Below are 23,584 nucleotides of genomic sequence, written 5' to 3' on the forward strand. Positions count from 1 at the left end.
GTCACTCACCACTACAAACACATGGAAATTGTTAAAACAAAGCATAGACTATAGCAAGAATTGGAGAAAGTATGGTACCACCGACAGAGTCATCCACGGCTTTCATCATGGCTTTGAGGATGCAAAATGATCCCCTAGGAAAATGGTTTAGGTTCTCTGTGTTAAAAAAAAAAAAAAAAAAAACACTTGCTGTATAAACCTGTAATCTCATTCTTAGGTATTTTCCCAAGGGAAATAAAATTTTCTTCTCATACAAAGTCATGTAAGTGAATTTTGGAGCAGTTATGATTGTGATAATGGCTAGAAAAATGAGAATGTCCTTTAACCCTATTTGGATGAATTTGAAAGGAACTAATCACAAAAAGCAGTTCTAATCATTTGCATATTTTATATTCTCAAAGAAACAAGCTCAGTGATAGGTAATAGATTAGGGATCCCCAGGGACTAACAATGAGGAAAAGACTTCACTGTGTGAGATTTCTTGGGCAGGAGACTATTCTGATCATGATGACATCTCATACGTTAATGTTCATGTTAAGTTTCTCAGCATGAAAAGATACTTGTATAATGAAAACCAAAAGTCATTGTTTGAAGAAATGAAAATATAAGTATTAAGACTCATAATGACTGAAAGCTTTACTATTGTTAAAGCATCAAGTACTGTCTCATTTAGCCCTAGCAGCAAGTACTGTCTCTGTTAGCCCTAGCAGCAAGTACTGTCTCAGTTAGCCCTAGCAACAAGTACTATCCCAATTAGCCCACAGTTCGTTGCTCTACTCATGAAAATCTGTCTCTTATGTAGAAATAGAAAAATCAGTGGTAAAATCCAGTTGAATTCATTGGTCAGTAATAGCAGAGGGCTGGGACACACCATTTTAGCTGACACATCGTGCATTCAGATAGAAAATGAAGACATGTTTAGAAGACATTTGTGCATATGCTACACTTTGGACCAAATGAACATCACCTCCCCATCTCTCTCTCTCACACACACAGACACAGTGTGGCAGAGGGGAGAGCAGTAACACATTCATGTACCAAGTGAAGAATTTATGTTGTTCTCCACAGCCGAGGGAGCATAGTCCAAGCTAGGTGACATTTAGGGCAAAACAAGTCATAACAAAAATAGGAATGCTCAGAGGATGATCATTTATGACTAATGTATAAAACAAACTAAAGGGAATTTCATGAACACCGAAACTCAACATGCTCCTGACAACCAGCACATCATTGAGCAACATTCAGAGGAAATTTTAAATTTGCTTGAGAAGACAGGAAAAGGAGATTGCATTGTATGGAAACTCACTGGCTACTGCAAAGAGCAGGTTTAAAAGGGAAGTCTATAGATCTAAGTACATTCACAAAAGTGAGGGAGCTTAGGTGTGTTGTTAGACTACAACACAACAAAAATTTTTAAAAAGTTTAAGTCTTGTAAAATTAAAACAGCAATGTTATTAAAAGTAAATTAAATATTGATTTTAAAAACAGTAAAAAACATGGACAAAGGTAATAATCTTGAAAGGGGCAGAACATTCACAAGAATGAAATTTTTGAGCATGTAAATATTTTTGGTTTTTCAAGATAGAGTCTTTCCTGGCTGTTCTGGAACCCACTCTGGAGATCAGGCTGCCTCAGACTCACAAAGATCTGCCTGCTTCTGCCTCCCAAGTGCTGGGATTTTAGGTGTGCACCACCACTACCCGGCTAAACTTCTTTAGTGAAGTAGTCATGGGCATTTTGGTGTATGTGGCTGTAAAAATTTCTTAGGAAATTGAGACTCTTGATTTGAGACCCAAAGGCATGGAAACCTGATGGCCCAGACACCAGTGGTAAAGGCAAATGATAGGATGTGGATCTAAGATTAAGGTTGCTGTCTTGTTACTGACTAGCTAATTGAAGTGGGATTTTACCATGCTTAGCAGGCATAGTTGGAAAAATAGCAAACTCAGCCTGAAACAGCTCCGACACTCCACTTCAGAAAGACTTCTGTTGAGTTTGCTGGGGAGTTTGCAGCATAGTAAACTTAGCAGGGACATGGAGACTGAACTCTCATTTAGCTTCAGGACCATTCTGCTAAACTTTGGGAAAGGTCTTCTGAATCTGTATTCAGGGAAGGAGACATGGATCTAACTCAGAATCTGCATGGGAATTTGAACACTTGTTGCAAAATGCTAATCAGACAAGAGAAGGTTGCACAATAGTTGGGCCAGCGTTAGCAGCCAGAAGCCTGAAGGACTTTCTAAGGGTATGCTTAGCTACTGAAATTTCACCTGTGAACGAACAGCCCGAACAGACGACATCTGTAACTGGATCTCCACAAGGAAGGCCCAGAGTTGGGGAATAAATTCTGAAAGCCACGTGACAAACTGTACCTACTTTCTATCTCTGTATCTCTTTTCTTTGTCTCTTTTTTCCACTTCTGTGTTCAATACCATCTCCCAGAAAACATAGGCTGGTCAGATTTCCCTCTCCCAGAAAACGTAGACTGGTCAGATTTGTGATTACAGATCTCTGTACCCCCCACCTCTCATAAACGGGAATGGCATACTTCATTTGGTTTATGTATATATCCTTACTTCTCCCTTTCCAATCAACCTTTTCTGAATTCTATCTCACCCCAACCTCCTTTGCTCCTACTATTCCCACTTTTCTGTGTTTATATCTCCTTTCTTTCCATTTCCTTCTTTTTCTGATATTAATCACTAGTTTTATCAGTAGTGTTCTTTTCCTTTCCATTCATACCAAAATAATTAATATATTAGTATTCAAACTGTCAGTTACCCTTTACTTAATAAAATGGTTGGCATTTATGGGGTGATCAAATTTTTATTGATGACTTACTTTTAGACTACCTTTTGATACTGATTGCTTTTGCAAATAATATTATAATCATTGGGGAGAGCTGGAAATCAAGCCTCTCCCACAACCATCAGCGTGTCAGAAAAAAACAACATTAGAACCCTATGAAAGCCAAACTCTCTTGAAGAACACAAACATCCTTCCAAAAGAAGAATGATTTAAAATACTTAAAATAAATACAGTGTTTTCTGGCTTCAGAAGGGCAATCCTTAGCACAAAATACAAATAATAGAAAAATGAACTCAACACAATTCCTAAAAACAATACTAATTCCATAGTAAAAAGCCACCAGTGAGACTGAATTACATAACATTCCAGAAGTACTCAAGAAAAGAATGGGAACTGTATTCAAACAACTTAAAGAACATGATTCCTGATGAAATATAAAAATGAGCAAAATACTGAATAAAATGAACTCAATACAGTATATAAGTCTTCAATGACTTCTTCAATAAAGAAGGGAAATACTTGAAATGAAAAGCATAGTGTATCAAAACAACGGTTCTGTGGAAAACTTGACCAATATTCTGGATCAAGGAAAGAATAAATTATCTGGCATGAAGACAAAGTAGAGGAATTGGAACATTTAAACAAAGACAACGATTAATAAATAAAACAATTTTACCAATACTCTTAATATCTACAAGACACAATGTAAAGAAAGACCAAATCTAAGAATCATGGGGAGAGTATTTCAAGGCATAGAATATATTTTCTCTAAATCAGAGAAGAAATTTTCCCACAATTGAAGAAATAAATGCAAATCCAGATATAGAAGGCATTTAGAACATTAGACAGCACCAAATAAGACTAGCTGCAACCATACAGATGAATCGGGACAGAATCATAGTGGGTGATTTCTGCACATCTCAAAATTATAATTCAGTTTATCTTTAAATGTCAGAGAAACATCAGAATTACATGACATCATAAATCAGACTTAACAAACACCATTAAAATATCTATCCATACAGTGAAGAATACACATTTATCTTAGCAGCCTACAGAGCTTTTTAAGTAGATTGTAAAACACAAAGTAAAGCTTAGCAAACAGAAAAATTGAAGTGATTTCCTCTAGATGTTCACAGTAGAATACAACTAAACATCAATATTAAGAGAAACTGTAGAACATAACATAAGCTCATGGAGATTAAACAATACAGTACTTTATTATGAGTGGGTCACTAAACAAGTCAATAATTTAAAAATCCTGGAATTAAATGAAAAAAAATATAGCATGCCATCTCAAATAGAACACAATGAAAGCAATCATAAAATAGAAGTATATTTCTCCAAATGCCTGTTTGAGATCTCAGGTAAACAACTCAATAATGTACTTTAGGGCATTGGGAAAACAAGACCAAGTCAAACTCGAAATTAGTAGTCAGAAAGCCATAATTAAGATCAAGGCAGAAGCTGATGAAGTTTAAGAATAAAAAGAATCAAGAAAACAAATTCTTTACCTCTGAATAGAATTCCATTGTGTGTATGTAACACACTTCCATTATCCACTCATTACTTGATGGACATTTATGTTGTTTCCATTTTCCAGCTGTTGTGAATAGAGCAACAGTGAACATGACTACATTTTGGTGGAATGGAATGTCAAGTTCTTTGGACATAATCCAAGGAATAGTATAGGTCGGCCATATGGTAGATCTTCTTTTAGGTTTTTTGGCTTGGTTTGGTTTTTTTTTTTTTTGGTTTTGCTTTTGTTTGTTTGTTTGTTTGTTTTGACAATTCTTCTCATAGATTTTCATAATGGCTTCACCAGTTTACAATTCCACCAAAAGTTATCATTGTTTTTTTGTTGTTAGCAGTTCTGGCTTGGGTATGAAATCTCAAGCTAGTTTTATATCGTATATATCTATTTTCTAAGAATGATTAATAATTTTAAAGATAATTTATTTCTTAGCCATTTTATTTCTTCTTTTGAAGACATTTTCTTTAGAATCATGGCTAATTTTTTAATTGAATCACATGGTATTTTTTGTTTTTATTTTTTTTTTGAGTTCTTTGTATATTCTGGATATTAATTCTCTACTAGATATATTCCTGGCAAAGTCTATGTGTCCCTCTGATGGATTCCTCTTTATCCAGTTCATTGTTTCCTTTACTGTACAAAAGTTTTTTTAGTTTATCAAAGTCTTGTCAATTTTTGGTATTCTTGAGAACATAAAGTCCTGTTCAGAAAGTCATTTCCTACATCTATGTCTTTTATAATATTGCCAGTATATTTCTTCCAGTAGTTTTAAAGCTTCAAGATTCATATTGAAGTCTTTGATTCATTTGGAGTTGATTTTTGTAAAGCATGATAGATACAGATCTAATGTTATTTTTCTACTTTTGGACATTGTTTTCCCAGAAACATTAGTTGAAAATTCTTTCCTCCAGTGTGTGATTTTAGCATCTATATCAAAATCAGATGGCTGTATCTATATGAATTTATGCTTAGGTTTTCTATTTTGTTCCATTGGTCTATATATCTATTTTTTGTGTGTGCTAGAATCCTATCTTGGAGGTAATCAATAACTGTCTAATTGTACTTAAGGTACTGATCAGTCAGAGAGAATTTTCACCTGTAACTATAAATCTAGCTAACTACTTAGACTGATGCAAGGTTATGGACTCTAGTAGAAAACCTACTACTGCTAACTAACCCAGTATATTTCCCAACTACATTCTAAATACTTAACCTTATATCCACAGATAAGTGTAACTCTCACCCCCATCAAAGAAGCTTTCTTTTTGCAACAGATAGAGATTATTGCATAAATTCAGGAATAGTCAAAAATGCAGAGGACTACAGACTGTGGATACTCAAACCCAATAGATAATGTCCACAATGCACCCCATATAGCTAATCCTGAGAATAACACAAAAGAAAGAATGGAAAGACTATAAAAGCCAGAAGATAGGGCATCTATTAGGAGAGTGTTGTCTGTAAATGTTGGGAAAGCTTAATCCATGCAGACTGAAAAAATACCATCATCTAAACAAGGCCTGCATAATACGAACATGTTGACATGTCAATGCAGATGGAGGACATCTAGGACTCCACTGCTAGATGAAGAGTGACTGACAACTAAAATTGCTGCTGAAAAAGGAATGCCAGTCTTCTCCGGGAATGAGCATTTTGATAGGTTGTTCAATCTCATGTGGTCAACTCTATGATGGAGGAAGGTCATTGGCTAATAAAGGAACTGCCTTGGCCCATTTTATTGGTTAGAGGATAGGTGGGAGGAGTAAACAGAACAGAACGCTGGGAGGAAGAGGAAGTGAGCTCAGTCTCGACAGCTCTCCTCTCGGGAGCAGACGCCTGAGAGAGACGCCATGCCCAGCTCCTGGGCAGACACACGCCATGAAGCTCCGACCCAGGATGGACTAGGCTAGAATCTTCCCGGTAAGACCGGTTCTCACAGATTATTAGAGATGGGTTGATCGGGATGTGAGAATTAGCCTGTAAGTGCTAGAGCTAAAGGGCCAAGCAGTGATTAAATGAATACAGTTTGTGTGTTGTTATTTTGGGGCATAAGCTAGCCGAGCAGGCGGCCGGGGTGCTGGGAACGCAGCCCCGCCGCCCCTATTACTACAACTCTAAACACATATACATATAAGCAACACTAAAGAGACTCCACAGGTTTTATTTGTGTGTGTGTGTGTGTGTGTGTGTGTGTGTGTGTAAAACAAGAAAAAATGAAGAAGAGGCCAATAATTTGAAAGAGATTGAAGGGGACACAGGGAGGTTTGGAAGTGAGGAGAGGGAATGTATAGTGGAATTGATATAATACTGTCTATAAAATTTTCAAAAGTTAAGAGTTAAATTAATAAAAAGTGCAAGATTCTAAGTCTTTTCCCAAAATGGAGTTCTTTCTAGAAAAAGTAATAACATCAAATCCTTAAGTAAAATAACTAAAATAAAGATCGGAAAAACTCACACTAATTAAATCTGAGGTGGAAAAGAAGCCATTATGATTGATGCTAATAATATTCAGACAATTATTAGATCCTATCTTGAAATTTTATATTCTATTGAATTGCAGAATATGGGATGCATGAATAAGTTTTAGATGCATATCACTTAACAAAATCAAATTAATGAGATCTTTAAAACAGTTCCATCTATAACAAGCAAGGAGAATGAGGCAGTAGTAGGAAATCTCCCCAATAAAATATACTATAAGTCTAGATGAATTCACTCCTGAATTCTTTCAAATTTCATGGCAGAAGAAACACAAATTTTTATTAACACAAACAGCATGGTACTGATACATATGACCAGACAATTCTAAAAAGAAATGACATTAAAAATGAACTTTTTGACATTAGTATAAAAACAGATCCAAGTTTAAATTTTTTTTTAAAGTTTTTTAAAATATTTATTTATTTATTATGTATACAATATTCTGTCCGTGTATATGCCTGCAGGCCAGAAGAGGGCACCAGACCTCATTCCAGATGGTTGTGAGCCACCATGTGGTTGCTGGGAATTGAACTCAGGACCTCTGGAAGAGCAGGCAATGCTCTTAACCACTGAACCATCTCTCCAGCCCCCAAGTTTAAATTTTGATAATGCCAGTCAAATCCAAGTTCTTAGAGCTCATGCTCTAATAGTAAAAGATCTCAAAGAAAAAGTAAGAACTTTCTACTGTTTTCCAGTAACTTTCTGATTGTGAATGACATCTACCCAAATTGAATTTTAAATAACAGTGCGACTTCATACAGACATGCACATGTAGACATTTTCTTGGGCTGTCAGACATGCCTCCTTTTCTCTCTAGTTTCAGGCTTTGAGGTCAGACCGAGGACAAGTCGGCTTTGACCATTATTCTCCCATCGGTCTTTACTGGGTGTCAAAATACAGTTTTCCACATGCAGATACTTCTTAATTAAGTGGGGTTCCCACAACTTAGAGAGACTCTGGATAACAAGAAAAACAATCCATTAAGGACTAGTTCTTTCTAAAGAAGCCTGATTAAAAATTAGACAAGAAAACATTTGACAGGACTTCTACACCTGCCCTTTTATTTTTGTATTTTTCACAATATGCATGGAAAGTTGGTAACTTTAATATATTAAAAAATTTCCAATTTTTAAGTAACTTAGAACATGTTCTGGAGATTTGTTTGTATATATAGTTAAGTCCTGTTTATCAAAAAAGATTGACTAGTTGTCCATGGTAGGCTCAGGTGCAATTAAATTCAGAACACTATAGATCATAGCTGCTAGCTAGTTGTATTTCACTGTTTTTATGTAATAACTTTCAAAATTTGTAGATTATGGACTAAGTTGAGAAATCTAGATTTAAAATATTTGAAATGACATAAAAATAATATGCATTATGATTTTTAATTAAAGTTCCCAGAATTCTTCAAATATTTTGCATATTTATTGATCTTTCTGGTGTTCAGAACTCACTGCATTGAGATTTTTACAAATTACCCTCTATATAAATCCTTTGCTTCTTTCCGCAGTCTCTGAATTCCTACTGGCAGAATTTTAGGAACTGGAAGCTTTTGTTATTAGACAAAGCCTTATAAATTGGAAAGAAGAATCCTCCATTATTTCAGCCGTTCCCACTCTAGCTTTATGTTTCTTTCTCTGCAGAAATCCATGTTCCAGAAATTCACGTTTGCAGAGTGTCTCTCATACCCTGTAACCATTTGCTATCCCAGATGCTGTTCTGATACTTTCCTGTAGATGGTGTTCACTTGTGCCCTCAGTCATTGTTGTGCCGTATAAGCTTCCTATTTGGACTGAAGATGATAAGGTCATGATTGCATCTTCGATTTTTTTTTTTAACTAACAAAATATGCAACCATGGCTTGTGCTATTTTTTTCCATGCATAATAAGAACTTGATCAGCAAGGATCTTTTTGTTGTATTTTACTGATTTTTCAGGTTAGTTGCTGTGCTAAAGCTATGGTATGCTCCCCTGAGCCTGCTCTAGGTTCTCCTGTTTTCATTATTTGTTTGCTGTGTGCACATCAACTCCTGGAGAATCGGTTTTCTCAATCTAGTTTTGCTTGCTGTATGGCTAGCGTAATTCACAATTGTATATAAAATAAATCGCTCAGGATTAGTATATAGTTTTGTTTTTTTTCTTCCAAGAAAGGTTTCTCTGTGTAACAGCCATAGCTGTCCTGGAACTCACTCTGTAGTCCGGGTTGGCCTCAGACTCACAGAGATCTGCTTGCCTCTCCTCCAGCGTGCTGTATTAAAGGTATGTGATATCTCCACCTGGCAGGTCATAGTTCTGAAAAGCTACAGTTTATGTTTTGTCGCCTTAGCTGTTAGGCTGTTCCTGACCTTCTCTATGTGAAAACAGGACTTGTGATTCGTGGTGCCTGCACATGCTGTCATCTTCTTCCCTAACAGGTTCTTCTCTCTGCTTCATGTGGTCCTTCTAATCCTACCAAGTCCAACCAAAGATATTTTTCTCTTTAAACTTGTAATTATTTTAACTTTTAGACTGTTTATTTAAAAAACTTAAAGGAATTTAAACAGCAGAACAGCAACGCATTTAATGGAAAGTTATACTAACAATGATGCTTTCTTTTTACATACTTGTTTTATAATGGAGAGAATGCTTGAGACTAGGTGCACTCTCAGAAAATACCTTTTTTAGTTAGACATCCTGTTTCACAAATTAAAACATTTTTGATTGCTGGTCTTAGAATAATCCCCTTATCACTCCCCCTACAAATTAATGACCACCCATAATTCCTGTTGATTCCCGTTAGTGCCACTGTTTTCTTTTCCTGACAAGGAATTAATTAAAACATTATTTATCTGGATCACTGAACCAACGTCCTAAAATTCTGCTGAGATGGGCTTTGCTGTCCTCTCTGAAAACTGGTCAGTGCATTTGTCTGGGTCGTCCACTAGAATTGAGGCTTCTCTAGGAAGTAGGACTTACCTGTTTCATTTGTGCCTTGGCACATTATTTAATAGTATTGTTTTAACTATTTAAAGTATTGTTTTAGATATTAAAATCACCAGATGTCTTTAGTTCTTGAAAACCACAGATCGTGATAGGTATACTTCATGTACATATAGTTTCAAAAGAGAACTATGTCGTTTTAAGATTAATTAGAATGAATAGAAAGTTCTGTTTACTTTTAGTTGATATGTTCTAATATTTTATGCTATGTCCACATGGACACTTGTATATAAAATTCTATGAATGATTATTGGGCCACTGGTTTAAAATATAAATTGACTCTAAAATCTTACTCTGAATTAAAACCAGATTTGAACTGGACATAGTGTATTTTGGTTAAACAGGGTAATTTTTACAGTTTTGCTCATTGCTATTGTGTATATATAATGATGTGTGGGTATGTGCTCACCGTGAAGCACATGTAGGAGGTAAGATGATACCTTTATGAAGTTGGTTCTTCTCTTATACTTTTATTTGAGTTCCAAGGATGAAGCTCAGTTCATCAGGTTTATGCCTTTTCCTGCAGATCCATTTCACAGACCACAATTATACAAAATAATTTAATTCACAAATAAATTAATAGCAATATGATTTATATTTTGTTTACACTTTATGTCATATCATGTCTATAAGTTGTTTCTTTAAATAGAATATGAAATTATAATTTCTGGGACATTTAAGACTATTTATAATGTTATATAACTTAATCTGCAAGACAACATTTTGTTGCTAATATTGAATAAAAGCAGACTCATTGTTCACCTTTAGTGTTTTTGTTTTAATGTTACATTTACCAAAGAAGCTTAGTCTAGGTAAAGTCTGAGAACTCACTGCTCTGAACAGTTTATGAAGGTCTAGTTTATTTTCTCAGATTGTGTCCACAATTCAAGTCTGTAGTAGTTGGATAGGGCTAAGGTCTTGAAAGTAAACCAGTTCAGTTGACTAGCCTCTTCTACTTGAGCCTCCTTAAATTGAAAGCATTTTCCTTTTATGTTTTCATCACAATGATGAGCAAGTAGTTTCCTTTTAGTAATTCTTAGCCTTTTATCTTTAACCTTATGAAAGCTTTATGAAGAAAAGAAAGTGATACCCAGCATTCACATTCTTCATGGTTTATTAATGTATTTGAAAAAAACTTATTTGCTATATAAGCATAAAGACCCTAAGGGTTCATAATGACTGTTAGAGAAACTTTGAACTTATTTATATTTCAGAACTTAAATATATATATTTGAGTTTTAAAATTAGTGAGACCTAGAATGTAAGTACTTTGGAAATTTTATATTGTTCATTTTTACATGCTATAGCTAAAAGAATTATGTCATTTAAAAATATATAACATTTTAATGTAAAGACATTCTAAAACTTTTTATTTAAACTATTTGCTTATGTAGCTATTTATGTTATATTACATAACTGGTGTATTTCTCCTTTTTGGTTATTGATATTTCACTTAATTACATCTGTAGGTAAATACATGGATAAGTTTTGATGATTATTTGGCCCACTCTTTTTTGTACAATACTAAACTTGAAACAACATAGCTAGCAGTGTTTGCACTGGATTGAGGATTTTTGAATCTGAAGCTGCTCAGGGAGAAGAGAAGCATGTTTCACTGGGACTGGCGTAGAGCTGACAATCGGTGTTGTAATCAAGTTTAACCCAGAAAGCACTCTAGAGAGCAGATGATTTGTGACAGTGAACATGTCTGTTATTTCCCTTATTTCTGCCTCCCTCATTGCAGTTTAGCTAAGTCAAGAGGTCAAGAAAAGGGCAGGACATTCCAGTCATTCACCATTTAAAAAAAAAAAAACAAAAAAAAAAACAAGTTTGAATCTAATATCATGGAGAATAGTTTCTCACAGAAACCTCAGAAATACATGGTTTGTGATTTTTGAGATAGTGTTTGGCTGTAACTCTGTAGTGTACTGTAGATTATTTCATCAACATATATGTGTATGCCTTTTCTCTGCAATTGAACTGATAGCTTCTTAAAGCCAGAGACTGTGTTGGCTTCCATATGTCACAATCCCTTCCCCAATGTAAGGTCACTAACATTTGTTTAGATTCAGAAGTAAATGACTTAACTGAGAATATTTCCAAGCACAGTCTTCCCCTACATGTTAATATTGAGTAATTTAGACTTTACAACCCATTTTTAAAATGTGTAAATCAATAATGTCAGTGAACAGAAGTGAAAAGCACATGAAAAGTAGCACTGTCCATCAAAAATGACCAAATTATGTTTCAAATATTGTATTTTGATGAGATGCCACAGATTTGTAGTGTTTAAAGTGTAAGTAGTGAAAGTCAACTTGGGGCAGTGCACCTGGTACCAAAGATGTGTTATCCAGCATTTTATAAACTTCAAACCAGGCAACACACACACACACACATACACATACACACACATAATCTGAATAAGGTTTCTAGAACATATCAACAGAATGACAAGAAATTAAAAAGATTATGTCAGTCTATCAGTCAGAATGATTATGTGTTTACTATAACATTAACCTTACAGATACTTTTGTTTCTGGTTCTCACTCAACCATTCTCATTTAAAAATGGGCTTTAACTTCTTCTGACCTAATGAGATTTCCATGGGGAAATGTATCTTATTTGTTTTATTAATATTTATTTATTTTTCTGTGAATGTTTTAACATATTTCATGTAAATGAATACCATTACTTATGGACATTAAGAATGTAGTTCACATAAAAAATTTAAATAAACTTTTGAAATCCCATATTCAGGATTGTATAGTTCAGACATATAAGAAAACTAATAGTTATATTTAAGTTTACTCCATAGCCTCATCAGGAAGGCCTAGGCTAGCTGGTGAAACACTTGAGTTACTCAAATTGGTACGCCTGCAGAACATGAACTAAGGTGAATGAGGATTGTAAATAGCATATTTTTTATTATTTTAATGTAAAACTAAAATTGGTTGAATCAAAGTTAGTATTTTAAATGTATTTAATATTGTTATAATCACTTTAGGTCATATTACATTGATGCCATCAAACTGCCAGAAAAAAAAAGATATTTTGAAATGTCTAGTGACATGTTAGCTCATACTATGTCTGCACATGTTAGCCTTATTCATAGTAATAATGGAATTCTAATTCATCATTGGTTTGCCAGTAATGCTGTAATCATATTCTTGGAGTCTTATTTTCAAGTTTTTAAATTTGAGAATCCACATCAGTTACTTACTCTGGTATTTTTTTAAACTGAAAGTAATGTTTATAGAAAGGACCCTGCTAGTGTTATAAGAAATAAATGGTACATTTCAAATACAAAAGTAAAAAAGGTAGTGAAAAATGCAGGAAATAGTTACTGTGGCAGAATGATGCGGAGGCTTTGCTTCATCCTGAAGTTCTACCTCCTTCACTCTCTGTGGTCTCGTGGTCCAGCATGAAAACTACACAGGTTCACCCTTGAGACTAAGACACAAGAAGCACAGTGGGCGCTGTCTGCTACTCTTCACACGTTACAATGATGTTCTCAACCTGTCATCCACAACTCCTTTGGGGGTCACATTTCCAATATCCTGTATATCAGATATTTGCTTTACAGTTCATAACTGTAGCAGTTATGAAGTAGCAACAAAAGCATTTTTATGTTTGAAGGTCACCATATGAGGAACTGTATTAAAGGGTCACAGTATCAAGAAGGGTGAGAACCATTGCTCTACAATATTACATCCCAGTTCTATTGTTCAGGTTCGATTGTTGTTTTTTGGTATCTCAGACATTTGTCTCCCCCCCCACACACACACATCTTTTGCCAACATCAGGTCAGCACTAACCAGACAAATGACACTCCAGATATTCCCACACCAGGCTGCTGACCTTGCTGTCCTGTGGCACCCTCCATGGTCCTCTGGATCACATCAGTTACCTGATAACAGTACCTGCACTGCCCTCCACTGTTTTATTAAAATGATGTTCTTTAGGACATTGGACACAGTGCTCAGTGTATGCTTTTCTACATGAATTGAGCTCTTGTCTTTTCAGTTTTCTTGCCTCGTCCCCCACAATATCTTATTTTTTTTCTCTCCACTAGTGATTTCTTTTTTTTTAATTGAATTGAGTTTTTAATGAAACATTCTCACATTTGAAATAATTCAAAGCATGCAATCCTTTTGGAAAACTGCGGTGATAAGCTTACTCTCTTATCCTTTGCCACTGTACAATGGAAGATAGCCTGGCCTCTGGGCCACTAGTGTTATACTCAGAAGAAATGTCAGCACGCACCGGGCAGAAGCTGCCATTTTCTCCAACCACCGAAGGCACTGCAAGAAGCACTCACTCATCAATACCCAAAGTCCATCAGTACCCACTCACCACTGTGTCTGTATCTCATACCAGACATTTATTCCATAAATAAGCCGTTTTCTACCCATTATTTCATAATAACCATTCTCCTCATGTTGAATCAAAGCTTATGACACTGTTCTATAAATGCAATTATGACACAACTCATGTTTGTTACTTATTGTTTCCTAGGTTTAAAAAAAAAAGGTAGTGATTTCTAAATACTTGTGGAGATTCCATGTCATAGATGTTTGCCAAAGTTTCCTGATTCAGAATAATGCCAATCTTGAAAGACCATGTGGTATTGCTTCCAAGATGAGTCCCTTTGCTGGTTGTATATTGACTACTGCCCTTCACTTCCCACCAGGAGGAACAGCCTTAGCGACTGCACTGTTGTGCGGTATTTGAAAGCTAAAGGGCTCTGTCACTTGACATTAGTCAGACCCCCATATTCACAATGGAATCTGACTGCTCTTCAGAAGAAATGTTACTGTACCTTTGAGTAGTGCCCATTTTAAATAAATATAGTTTTGTCTCAAGGTCAAGCTTCTAGCTTCATACTCATTTGAATAGTTTATAATCTGGTCTATTCTTTGATATAGAGTTTTCACTTTATTGTTTTAGTTGGTTTGGTTTTAGTAAAGAGCAAATATATTTTCAAAGTTTCTATTAAATATGTACCCAAATATTTGCCAATTTGGGATAATTGGGTTTTTTTTCTTATTCTGTTTTGCTACCTGTCTGGATCTAGACCTTCTAATCAATATACACATATGCCTGTGTCTTGGCTACCCATTAGCTGATGTCATCCTTCAACAATAGAGTTCATATTATACTCAGCCTCTCATTAGTCAGTCTTCTTCCATTAGAACATCTTTTACTTGCCAGCCTCTGCTCCCGTGCACAGATACTTACTGTCTCCATCCAGCTCTTTGCTTTATGCTACAAAACCAGTATGACTTGCAGTGTTGGCTTTGTATTAGTGGGCAGCATATTTATTCTAGTAAATGCATATCTTCTGTTAAGAACATTCTGTTGATTGACCTGTACTTCTGCCCCGCACCTTCCACACAGGGATTCACCGTGTAACCTTGGCTAACCTGGAACTTGATAGAAATCAAAGAGAACTTCCTGCCTCTGCCTCACATGTATGACTCCAATGAAGGCTATGTTTTAGTTAACAAGGCACATATTGTCATTATACAATGGGAATGTCATTAATAGACTTTGGAACCATTTCCCTCACTTGATATCATGCTCGTAGCTCTTCATCTTAACTTCCCAAACCATTTATAATTTTCCAAACCATTTGTAATTTGTAATGACCTAGATTCCCAGTTCTGCTTTCCAGTACCCTCATCCATCTCCAGGGTAGAAAGCTCTATTGAGATATTTTTCCTTGTTCCTTGATCATGCTATCCTTGTTGCATAATATATTGCTTCCCATCTGCACATCAGACCAAAACAGGTTACCTTCACCAAGGAAGCTGACCAAGTCACTCTTCTCACACAAACACCAGGGCCTTTATTATGTTATATTGCCATCATATAGATGCTTGATTGTTATGTGGAAAGCATATAGTGATCATTCTAATTAAATCATGTAATCTCAGACCCCAGTTCTACCACTTCGTAGGTGAAACACATTGGTATCATCACCAAATATTTTCATTTTATTAGTCTATCAAATACTATAATGATAACTGGTTCAAAAGGTTAATAGTATAAGGTATTTGAATTACAGCCTGGAATGTGTGCTGAACTGTCACTAATAAAAATCTTAGTTATCACTGTGAAGTGCTCACACTTTACTCTTAGAGATGGTATCAAATGCATTGACCCAGTTACAGATTTCTTGTCAGATACAGATAGGATGGATTCAGTGCACAGAGACCTGCATGCATACACCCTTTGCCATTGTCAAAATAGTTAACAGTAGTTTACAGCATCACCAGGTAAATTTTACTTACTTGAGCTTATGATTAAATTTCCATAGAATTAATTTTATTGCTTCTTAAATTTGCAAATATGGTGATGTTTATAAGAATAAAATATTATTTTATTTTATGCGTGTATCTCATTATCACAGGCATCACACTGCATGTCTCATTGGTACTCCTTCTAACCCTTAGAAATAATTCACAGCAAGTTATCATTCTAATTAGTTTCCAGGATTTCCATAGCTTATACTCTTATCATCAATGTCAGGTCTGTTTTTACTTCCTGGCTTATCTTTTGAGAATAGGTTCTTCTGACCAGAACTTACTAGACAACACACACTGGTAAAGAGTGAGGTTCTATGAACCTGAGTTCATCTTATACAGACATGAGAAGGGATGTGTTTGCAAGCACCATCTTGCTATCCTGTCAATTTGTTCATATTCCTTTTGGAAAAATACATTAATGATGTAAGCTTTTATATTTTTCTTATGATGCATTGATAATGTTTCTAGGAGTTATAAATGTGACTTATTTAAGAGTTTGTTTAAAATTAGTAATTATTCTATTGTTCTAGGTTTTTACTTAGTATTATGTATTCAAAATTAATACAGAATAAAGATGGACAATTCTTATAGCAGAGTAGTATTGTCTGTGTTAATATGCCCACATCTTAATTATGATCCTATCTATGGCCATTTCCTTAGGGTTTTCTTTGTCAGAATCCAAATGCTTGGTCAGCCAACAAGCGGCAAATGTTTTATTAATCTCTCTGACTCTAGTCCCTGAGCATGAGAATTTCTGACCAGTCACACCACACTTCTCTTAAACAAGTTTTTCATGTCAGTCTCTCATCTCATTAGCTGTCCGCTCAGGATCTGATAATGTGGAGCACCAGTGACTTCTTTACAGCTTGTTTTGTCTGTCTGTATGACATGGATAGCAAAATGGCCACCAAAGGATATTTATTCACCCCCTGCAATAAATGGACATGCTCGTGTCTACAAGGCACTTGAGACTGCTGGCTGAAAACAAGAAAATAAAACTGTTGCTTTGGCTCTACATTTGTTAACACTTTAATGGAAGAACAAAGCATCTTTTTCTGTAAGATTATTTACTGGGTCAACAGGTGGGCTCAGGAGGTAAGGACCTTTGCCCCACAGGCCTGTAGACCTGAGTTCCAACCTCAGAATCCATGCAGCTGTCCTTTTGACTCCCATACATGTTATGTCCATGCCCCCCCACATCACTTACATATTAATAATAAAATTTATTTAAAAGATCTGTTTTTGATTGCACTTGTAATTAAGAAAAATTTTTCAAAATTTATTCATCAAACTTTTTCTTTAAAAAAAATAAGCCCATGACTTGGACATTTATTTTAAAGTAGCAGCCATTGTACCAAATATGCTCATCAGAGATTATTATTTTAATATAATTAATATGCTCATACAGAGATTATAGTTAAGTCAAATTTATATATCTGTATTATTGTACTTTTAGAAATTAGCAATTATGATCTACTTTCTTATTATATATAACGTTTTACAAATCATTTTTTATTTAGGAGAGTTGAGTAACCCAGCTGTTTACAAAATGTTTTTACGTGTAAACTAGGAATGGCATTAGAGTATAATGTGACTTGCATGATTTGGTCATGTAAGTAAGGTACTTAACACAGGCGCCATCAGACACTGAGTCAGTGATCCTTGGGATCACATACGCACTGCGTTCATTTTTTCATTCTTTGTGGTACTTGTTCTATGAATTTGGATCATTTAATAAGTTTTGGTGAATGAATTATGTGTAGCTTGTTTAATTTTGGTCTTCAAAGTAGAAAATGCCAGCAGCTCTTCCATATTTGTTCTCTGCTCCAGGAAACATCCGACAATGCCTTTGGATGAAGCAGCTCTAACCAGCTCTTACCTTAACCTAAACATTTTAAAATAGCATGACCTAATAAGAACTGAAACATGAAATCAGGTAATTCTGTGCCTGTCATGTGGTTTGACCTTTGCTGACCTCTCCCTATGCAGGCCTTGTGTGTATGAAGTCCAGCACGTCTGTGGTGGAGCTGGTCATGCTGCTTTGCTCTCAGGTAAGAGTTTCATTCACTTGGTAAAATTACCCTGCATGAGAATTTCTTATGCATGTATAGCATTAATCATATTTTAAATTTTATCTCTCGCTGCAGAGAATGCAGCAGATAGCTTGCCTTGAGGTGCTTTAGAGCCTAGTGATCATCCTATGTAAAAACTGCTCTATTCTCACCTCTCTCTCTGCTCTCTCCTCTCTTACCTCCCGCTGTTCTGTTCTGTCTGTGCCTGGCTTTGTTCTATGATCTTAATGTCTTTTGCTATTATATGCACTATGTTTTAAAATTACTGCAGCCCACATTGCAATTTGAAAAAATAACTGGTAGTTACTATTGTTTTCTTCTCTGTCAGATTAGAAGTGGTAGAAACTCAAGAAACTCAAGTTCCTTTTTTATCAGTACTAAACTCATACAATGTATTGTTGAGTCATCTTTGGCAGGCTGCTTTTTCAATTTTGTGTAGAATTGTTATGATTAATAAATCTGAAAGTTTACTGAGTGGCGATTGTGTTTATTAACAAGAATTAAAGGTAAATGGTTGGATATTGTTTTTTTTTTAAACTATACAAAAACAAACAAGAGAGCTTGATCTATATAAATCTTGAGAGAAACCATATATTAATCTTTTGGATAACAAAAATAGAAATTTATTGGCCTTTCCTTTCCCTGTCACGTAAATTCTCCCTGTTACCATATGAATATGAAATATTCTGTTATATTAGAATGAAAAGGAAGTAGATACATGTTTGTAATACATAGCTGTTATATTTATCCCTGGTCTTCTCAGTAGAAGGGCGAACACACCTCACCATAACCGACCTGAGGTCTGCTAACACCACTACCAAGCCAGAAAAGCCGAGTGTGATTTCAGTGGTTTTTAAATGTCCCAAAGAAACAGCAAACACTTACCTACTGACTTACCTGTGGTCTCTCCAGTGGAAGGGTGAACACATCTGACTGTAACTGGCCAGAGGTCTGCCTAAGGCCTCAGACAAGCCAGATGAGCCAAGTGTGACTTCAGTGGTCTTTATATATCCCAGAGTAAACAGCAAAAGCTTACCTACAGTTTCCAGGTTCACATTTACTTTCTTCAGGAGTGTGTTCATGGGAAGCCAGGAATACAGTTGAGAGGAAACCATAGAGCCAACCCTGGGAGGAGCTCGTCGGCAGAGCGTGTGAAAAGTGTACTCTATGTCGAGGTCCTGAGTTCAGGGAAAATGGAAGCTCCGTGGACATTTTAGGTTGATAAGAATCCAAATATTTAGCAGCTTTTGTGGCAAGGCATAGTTTAGAATGCCTTCTTTCTTAGCTCTGGCTATCAGTGCAGTTCAGAGAAATAAAGAGGAATGTTGCATTAGGATCTGGTGTCTTTAATGGCCTCATCATCTAATCATAGGTCTCACATCACCATTTGCTGGCTCCAGGAATTCCTGCCATTAGGGGCCCTAGAGATGAAACTTTGCCTCACATATTGATTGGAAGGAAGAGTGGGAAATGTAAGCTCTCTCTGTGGTGCACTTTCCTCCGTGTGTCAGCAGGACAGCATGATAAACAGGCCTCTTAGATTGATTTTCAAATTGAATTTTTAAAATACTTCAGTGTTTGAGCACTGAAAAATTTAAATGTTTCAAATGATCCATTGGTTAAATATCCCTCACCTAAGTAACTTGAAAGGTCCACACATTAAAAATAACTCGCATTGTTTTGTTGTTTTGTGTTAATCTGTAATGTTACTTTCTACAAAGCATTTTTAAGAAAGCAAATGAGTGATGCTCATTTCGTCAAATGCAGTTGTGTAAATTAACGATTTTAGTGTGAAATTAAGTTTATCCATCATTACAGATCATTAGTTGGTCCACAGATGTTTTCAAAATTTGGTTTTGAGGGTACTGAAGAAGGTAGACACATTTCAAAGGGTTCTTAAAATAATACATTTTTTCCATTACTAAAATTCATCATTTTTACCAATTAGCAGATGACTGCAACAGTGGCAGACCTTGGATGGAGAAAGTTAGTTAGCAGTGCTGCAGAGATAGCTTGTTCCTGCTCTCTGCTAAGTGTGATCTTTCTGCAGATCTTAATGCATTTCTTCCATTGGAGCTGATCCCTGTAGAATTAGCACCAGTCTGTGGGCTGTCTTCCGTCAAGGCAGGCAGTCATGATGAGTCTTTAAGACCTCAGAGCTCAGAGCTCCTTTTGCCTTGTTTGACTGTCAGTCACCACAGGATGCACATCAGCGTGAGCGAGACGAACAGAAGTAGTTCAAAGTGTGCGTCCTTACTGTCTGGATACATTATATGCCCCCCTGCCAGGGAGAGATACCTTAAAATATGAGCCATGCTGTCATTTAATTCTTGACAAAATAAGTTTTAAATGCAAATAACATTTTGTAGTTTGTTTGCATAAAATTTATCCTCAAATCTACTGAAGTCATTGGAAACTCATTGTGTTAGAGAGAATAAGCAATGGGCGCTGAAAAGCAAAGAAAGTGAGCTTCTCTTTGGCAGCCCTAAATTTCTATTCGCTACAGCGCATTGGATGTTTTTACTGCTTTTACTTTTCATTTCCATGTTGGAAATTTTTCTTAAATACTACATACTATTAAGGATATTTGATTTCCTTTCTTTCTTTTTTGAGTGCCTAAAAAAATTACTCTTGCCAATAGTTTGTGTCCAAAATGTGGTCTAAATTCACATGAGATCACATTACAAATGTCTGAAGGTACTTGTCAAGGATAATTCGGTTCATATGGTACCCTCTAAACTCCAAGGGGCATGACATTCAGTTTACCCCCAGTGGAATTTTGCATTTCTTCAAAAACATGGTTTAAGTTTCAAGAAGATATTACCATTCTCCATTGTAATTTGGTTATTGGTCCAAAAGCACAGAACAATTTTTACAATATTTAGATACTTTTTCCCATGTACATCTTAAATTTTAAGAATCAATTATTTACTCTTCACTTATGGTTTGTGTTAAAAAATAGTTACTATCATCTTCTTAACAGAATGTTTTCTTTCATTTCGAAATATAAGGATCCGCATAAGGTGGTTGGTTAGTCTGTGTTCTACTTGGTAAAAGAGCCCAGCGTCAGTGTCCTGCACAGGCTCTTCAGTTGTTGTAGGTAGTGTGGCATCAGACTGTTTATTTCTGCAGCGCTGTGGCTGAGGTGCCCCCACCCCTCTCACAGCACTTACTTCCTCCTTCAGTTCTCCTTGGTTACTGCATTCTTAGAGGAATAGCAGGCTGAGTTTCTCAAGGAAACCTTTTTAGGTACTAGAATAGTTTCTAATTATTTCCAGATTTTCTTTTTCAGGAAGTCTCCATGAGAAGAACTCTAAGAAAAATTGAGTGTTGTTACCCACAGGATTTCTTTACGTTTCCATCAGTAAAGCTTAGCAGATGCCACTTGCATTTCTCTTTGCCTTATGTGTCAAGATGTAAATTGAGGGACCTCATGTAAAAAAAAAAAATCATACTCTCAGTATTTAAATGCTTTCTGACTTAAAGCACTGATTAAGCAAATGCCTGCTTAATAAATCATTCCTGTTCTCATTAAAAACTTTAAAATACATAAGTTAAGGTAAAAACTCAATGTATGGCATGCCCAGCATGAATTATTTTGTGGTTTATATGACTTTGTTCTTGTCTAAATACTTCATATACACTTAACTGAAAGGATTTGGTGCCTTCAATGGTGTGGTCAGGGTGTGACCCAGGACTTTACAGACAGCGTTCACAAAGAAGCCACAACTGAGGAAACCCTTCTCCTTTCAAGTGATTTGGCCTTTGAACATTTAATGTTTTAAAACCTTTTCTCCAATTTGGTACAGTTTAGTCAGATGGTACAAAAGAAAATGATTTTTTTTTCTGGATGTAATAAAGCCAAGATGAGGTTCTAAGGCAAGGCTGAGGCTAATGCAGAGGCCTGATAAATGCCTTCATCCGTATGTACTCAGTACTGTAAGGACTTGAGGCTGTGTAATAAGATGATAAATTTGAGAAAACCAGAGATGGCGCCTTTTTTTTTCTCCAGTCCTTTGGAAATATTATTAAATCCTGATTTTCATGGTGAAATTCTGTCACATGTGAATTAGTGCTTACGCACTCTGTGACCAGCTTTTGTTAGTATTTTGGTGGTTACTAAAACCTTAGTGACACACTTCCATTCCACAAGGAGGCTAGGCTTATCTATTGCAAATTACATATATGAATTTGTAGGCAATGAAGCAGAACTTAAAAAACAAAACAAAATAAAAAACAACAACAAGAGCACATGGCTGAGATTTTTAATTGATATAATCAAGCAGTCTGCATGGGTGACTCTGAAGACTGAATGTTCATGGAAGGCACTATGGAAATGGACCCTGAAGCTGGGAGGCTTTCCCTGCTATGTTATCAGGGAAGGAGACACAGCTCTTGAAGACAGTTCAAGCAGATCTCTTTGTCTGTCCTCAGGCCTGGCACCCACCTTGTTTGTTACACATTAAAAACTAAATAATTAGGATTAGCAAGATGATTCCACAAGTAAAAGTGCTTGACCCACAAGCTGGACGACCAGAGTTAGATCTTCATAACCTATGATGAAACCAAATCCCTAAAACTGTCACCTCACATCTGAATGAAAACAAGAAATAAAACAGGAAGATATGACTGCTCCTAGGTATGGTGGAAGAGAACATTTATTGTAGATAAAAGGATGAGCACAGTAAATTTGAGGGAGAACATAGGCAGATGCATCTGGATGGGTCCAGAGTGAATTTACCTGCAAAGTGAGTCTGACCATGTAAGGAGAGGGAGAGAGGGCAACCAGGAGCAGTAGCCAAGAGGATAAGAGGCCCAAAAGGCCAAAAAAGGACCAACATCGTCAAAATGGCTGGATTTTTTTTTTTTTTTTTTGGTTTTTCGAGACAGGGTTTCTCTGTGGCTTTGGAGCCTGTCCTGGAACTAGCTCTGTAGACCAGGCTGGTCTTGAACTCACAGAGATCCACCTGCCTCTGCCTCCCGAGTGCTGGGATTAAAGGCATGCGCCACCATCGCCCGGCTAAAATGGCTGGATTATATAGGAAAGAGAAGCTGGGGGAAGGGCACCCCCAACCCCTGGACTGGCGAGTTCAGGGTAGGGGCTGGTTATGCCAGCCAGAATGACCCTGCAAAGGTTGACACTGAGGGATGCTGGGAGAACATGGCAGCCAGCATCTGTTTTGATATGTTAATAGGCACCAAAGTTAGTCATTTGTGGGGGTTTGAGACCTAACAACTTCCACATGCACTCCATGGCACAAGCATACCGATGCCCCCCCACAGTATCATACACACATTAATAATAATAGTTATAACTAATTAATAAAATGAATCAGTTTATTTGCTGAATTATGTAGAATATTTTACATCTTCCTGAGTGTCTTTTAAATAATGTTTACACA

At 36.1% G+C, this 23,584-nt stretch overlaps 1 protein-coding gene across 7 annotated transcripts in view; it reads left to right on the plus strand.

Moving 5' to 3' along the window:
* Window positions 1-23,584, plus strand: part of Nbea (neurobeachin) — a 494,166-nt gene that overhangs the window by 212,695 nt on the left and 257,887 nt on the right. For all 7 annotated transcript variants that reach the window (XM_041659254.1, XM_041659249.1, XM_041659252.1 and 4 more), the window contains one exon: window positions 18,100-18,161. In XM_041659254.1, the coding sequence (XP_041515188.1) occupies window positions 18,100-18,161 (62 nt within the window). The remainder of the gene's footprint in view (window positions 1-18,099; window positions 18,162-23,584) is intronic.

This window comes from Microtus oregoni, unplaced genomic scaffold, assembly GCF_018167655.1.
Source record: "Microtus oregoni isolate MIOR12 unplaced genomic scaffold, Mior012 000010F_ref0000083, whole genome shotgun sequence".
Taxonomy (NCBI): Eukaryota; Metazoa; Chordata; class Mammalia; order Rodentia; family Cricetidae; genus Microtus; species Microtus oregoni.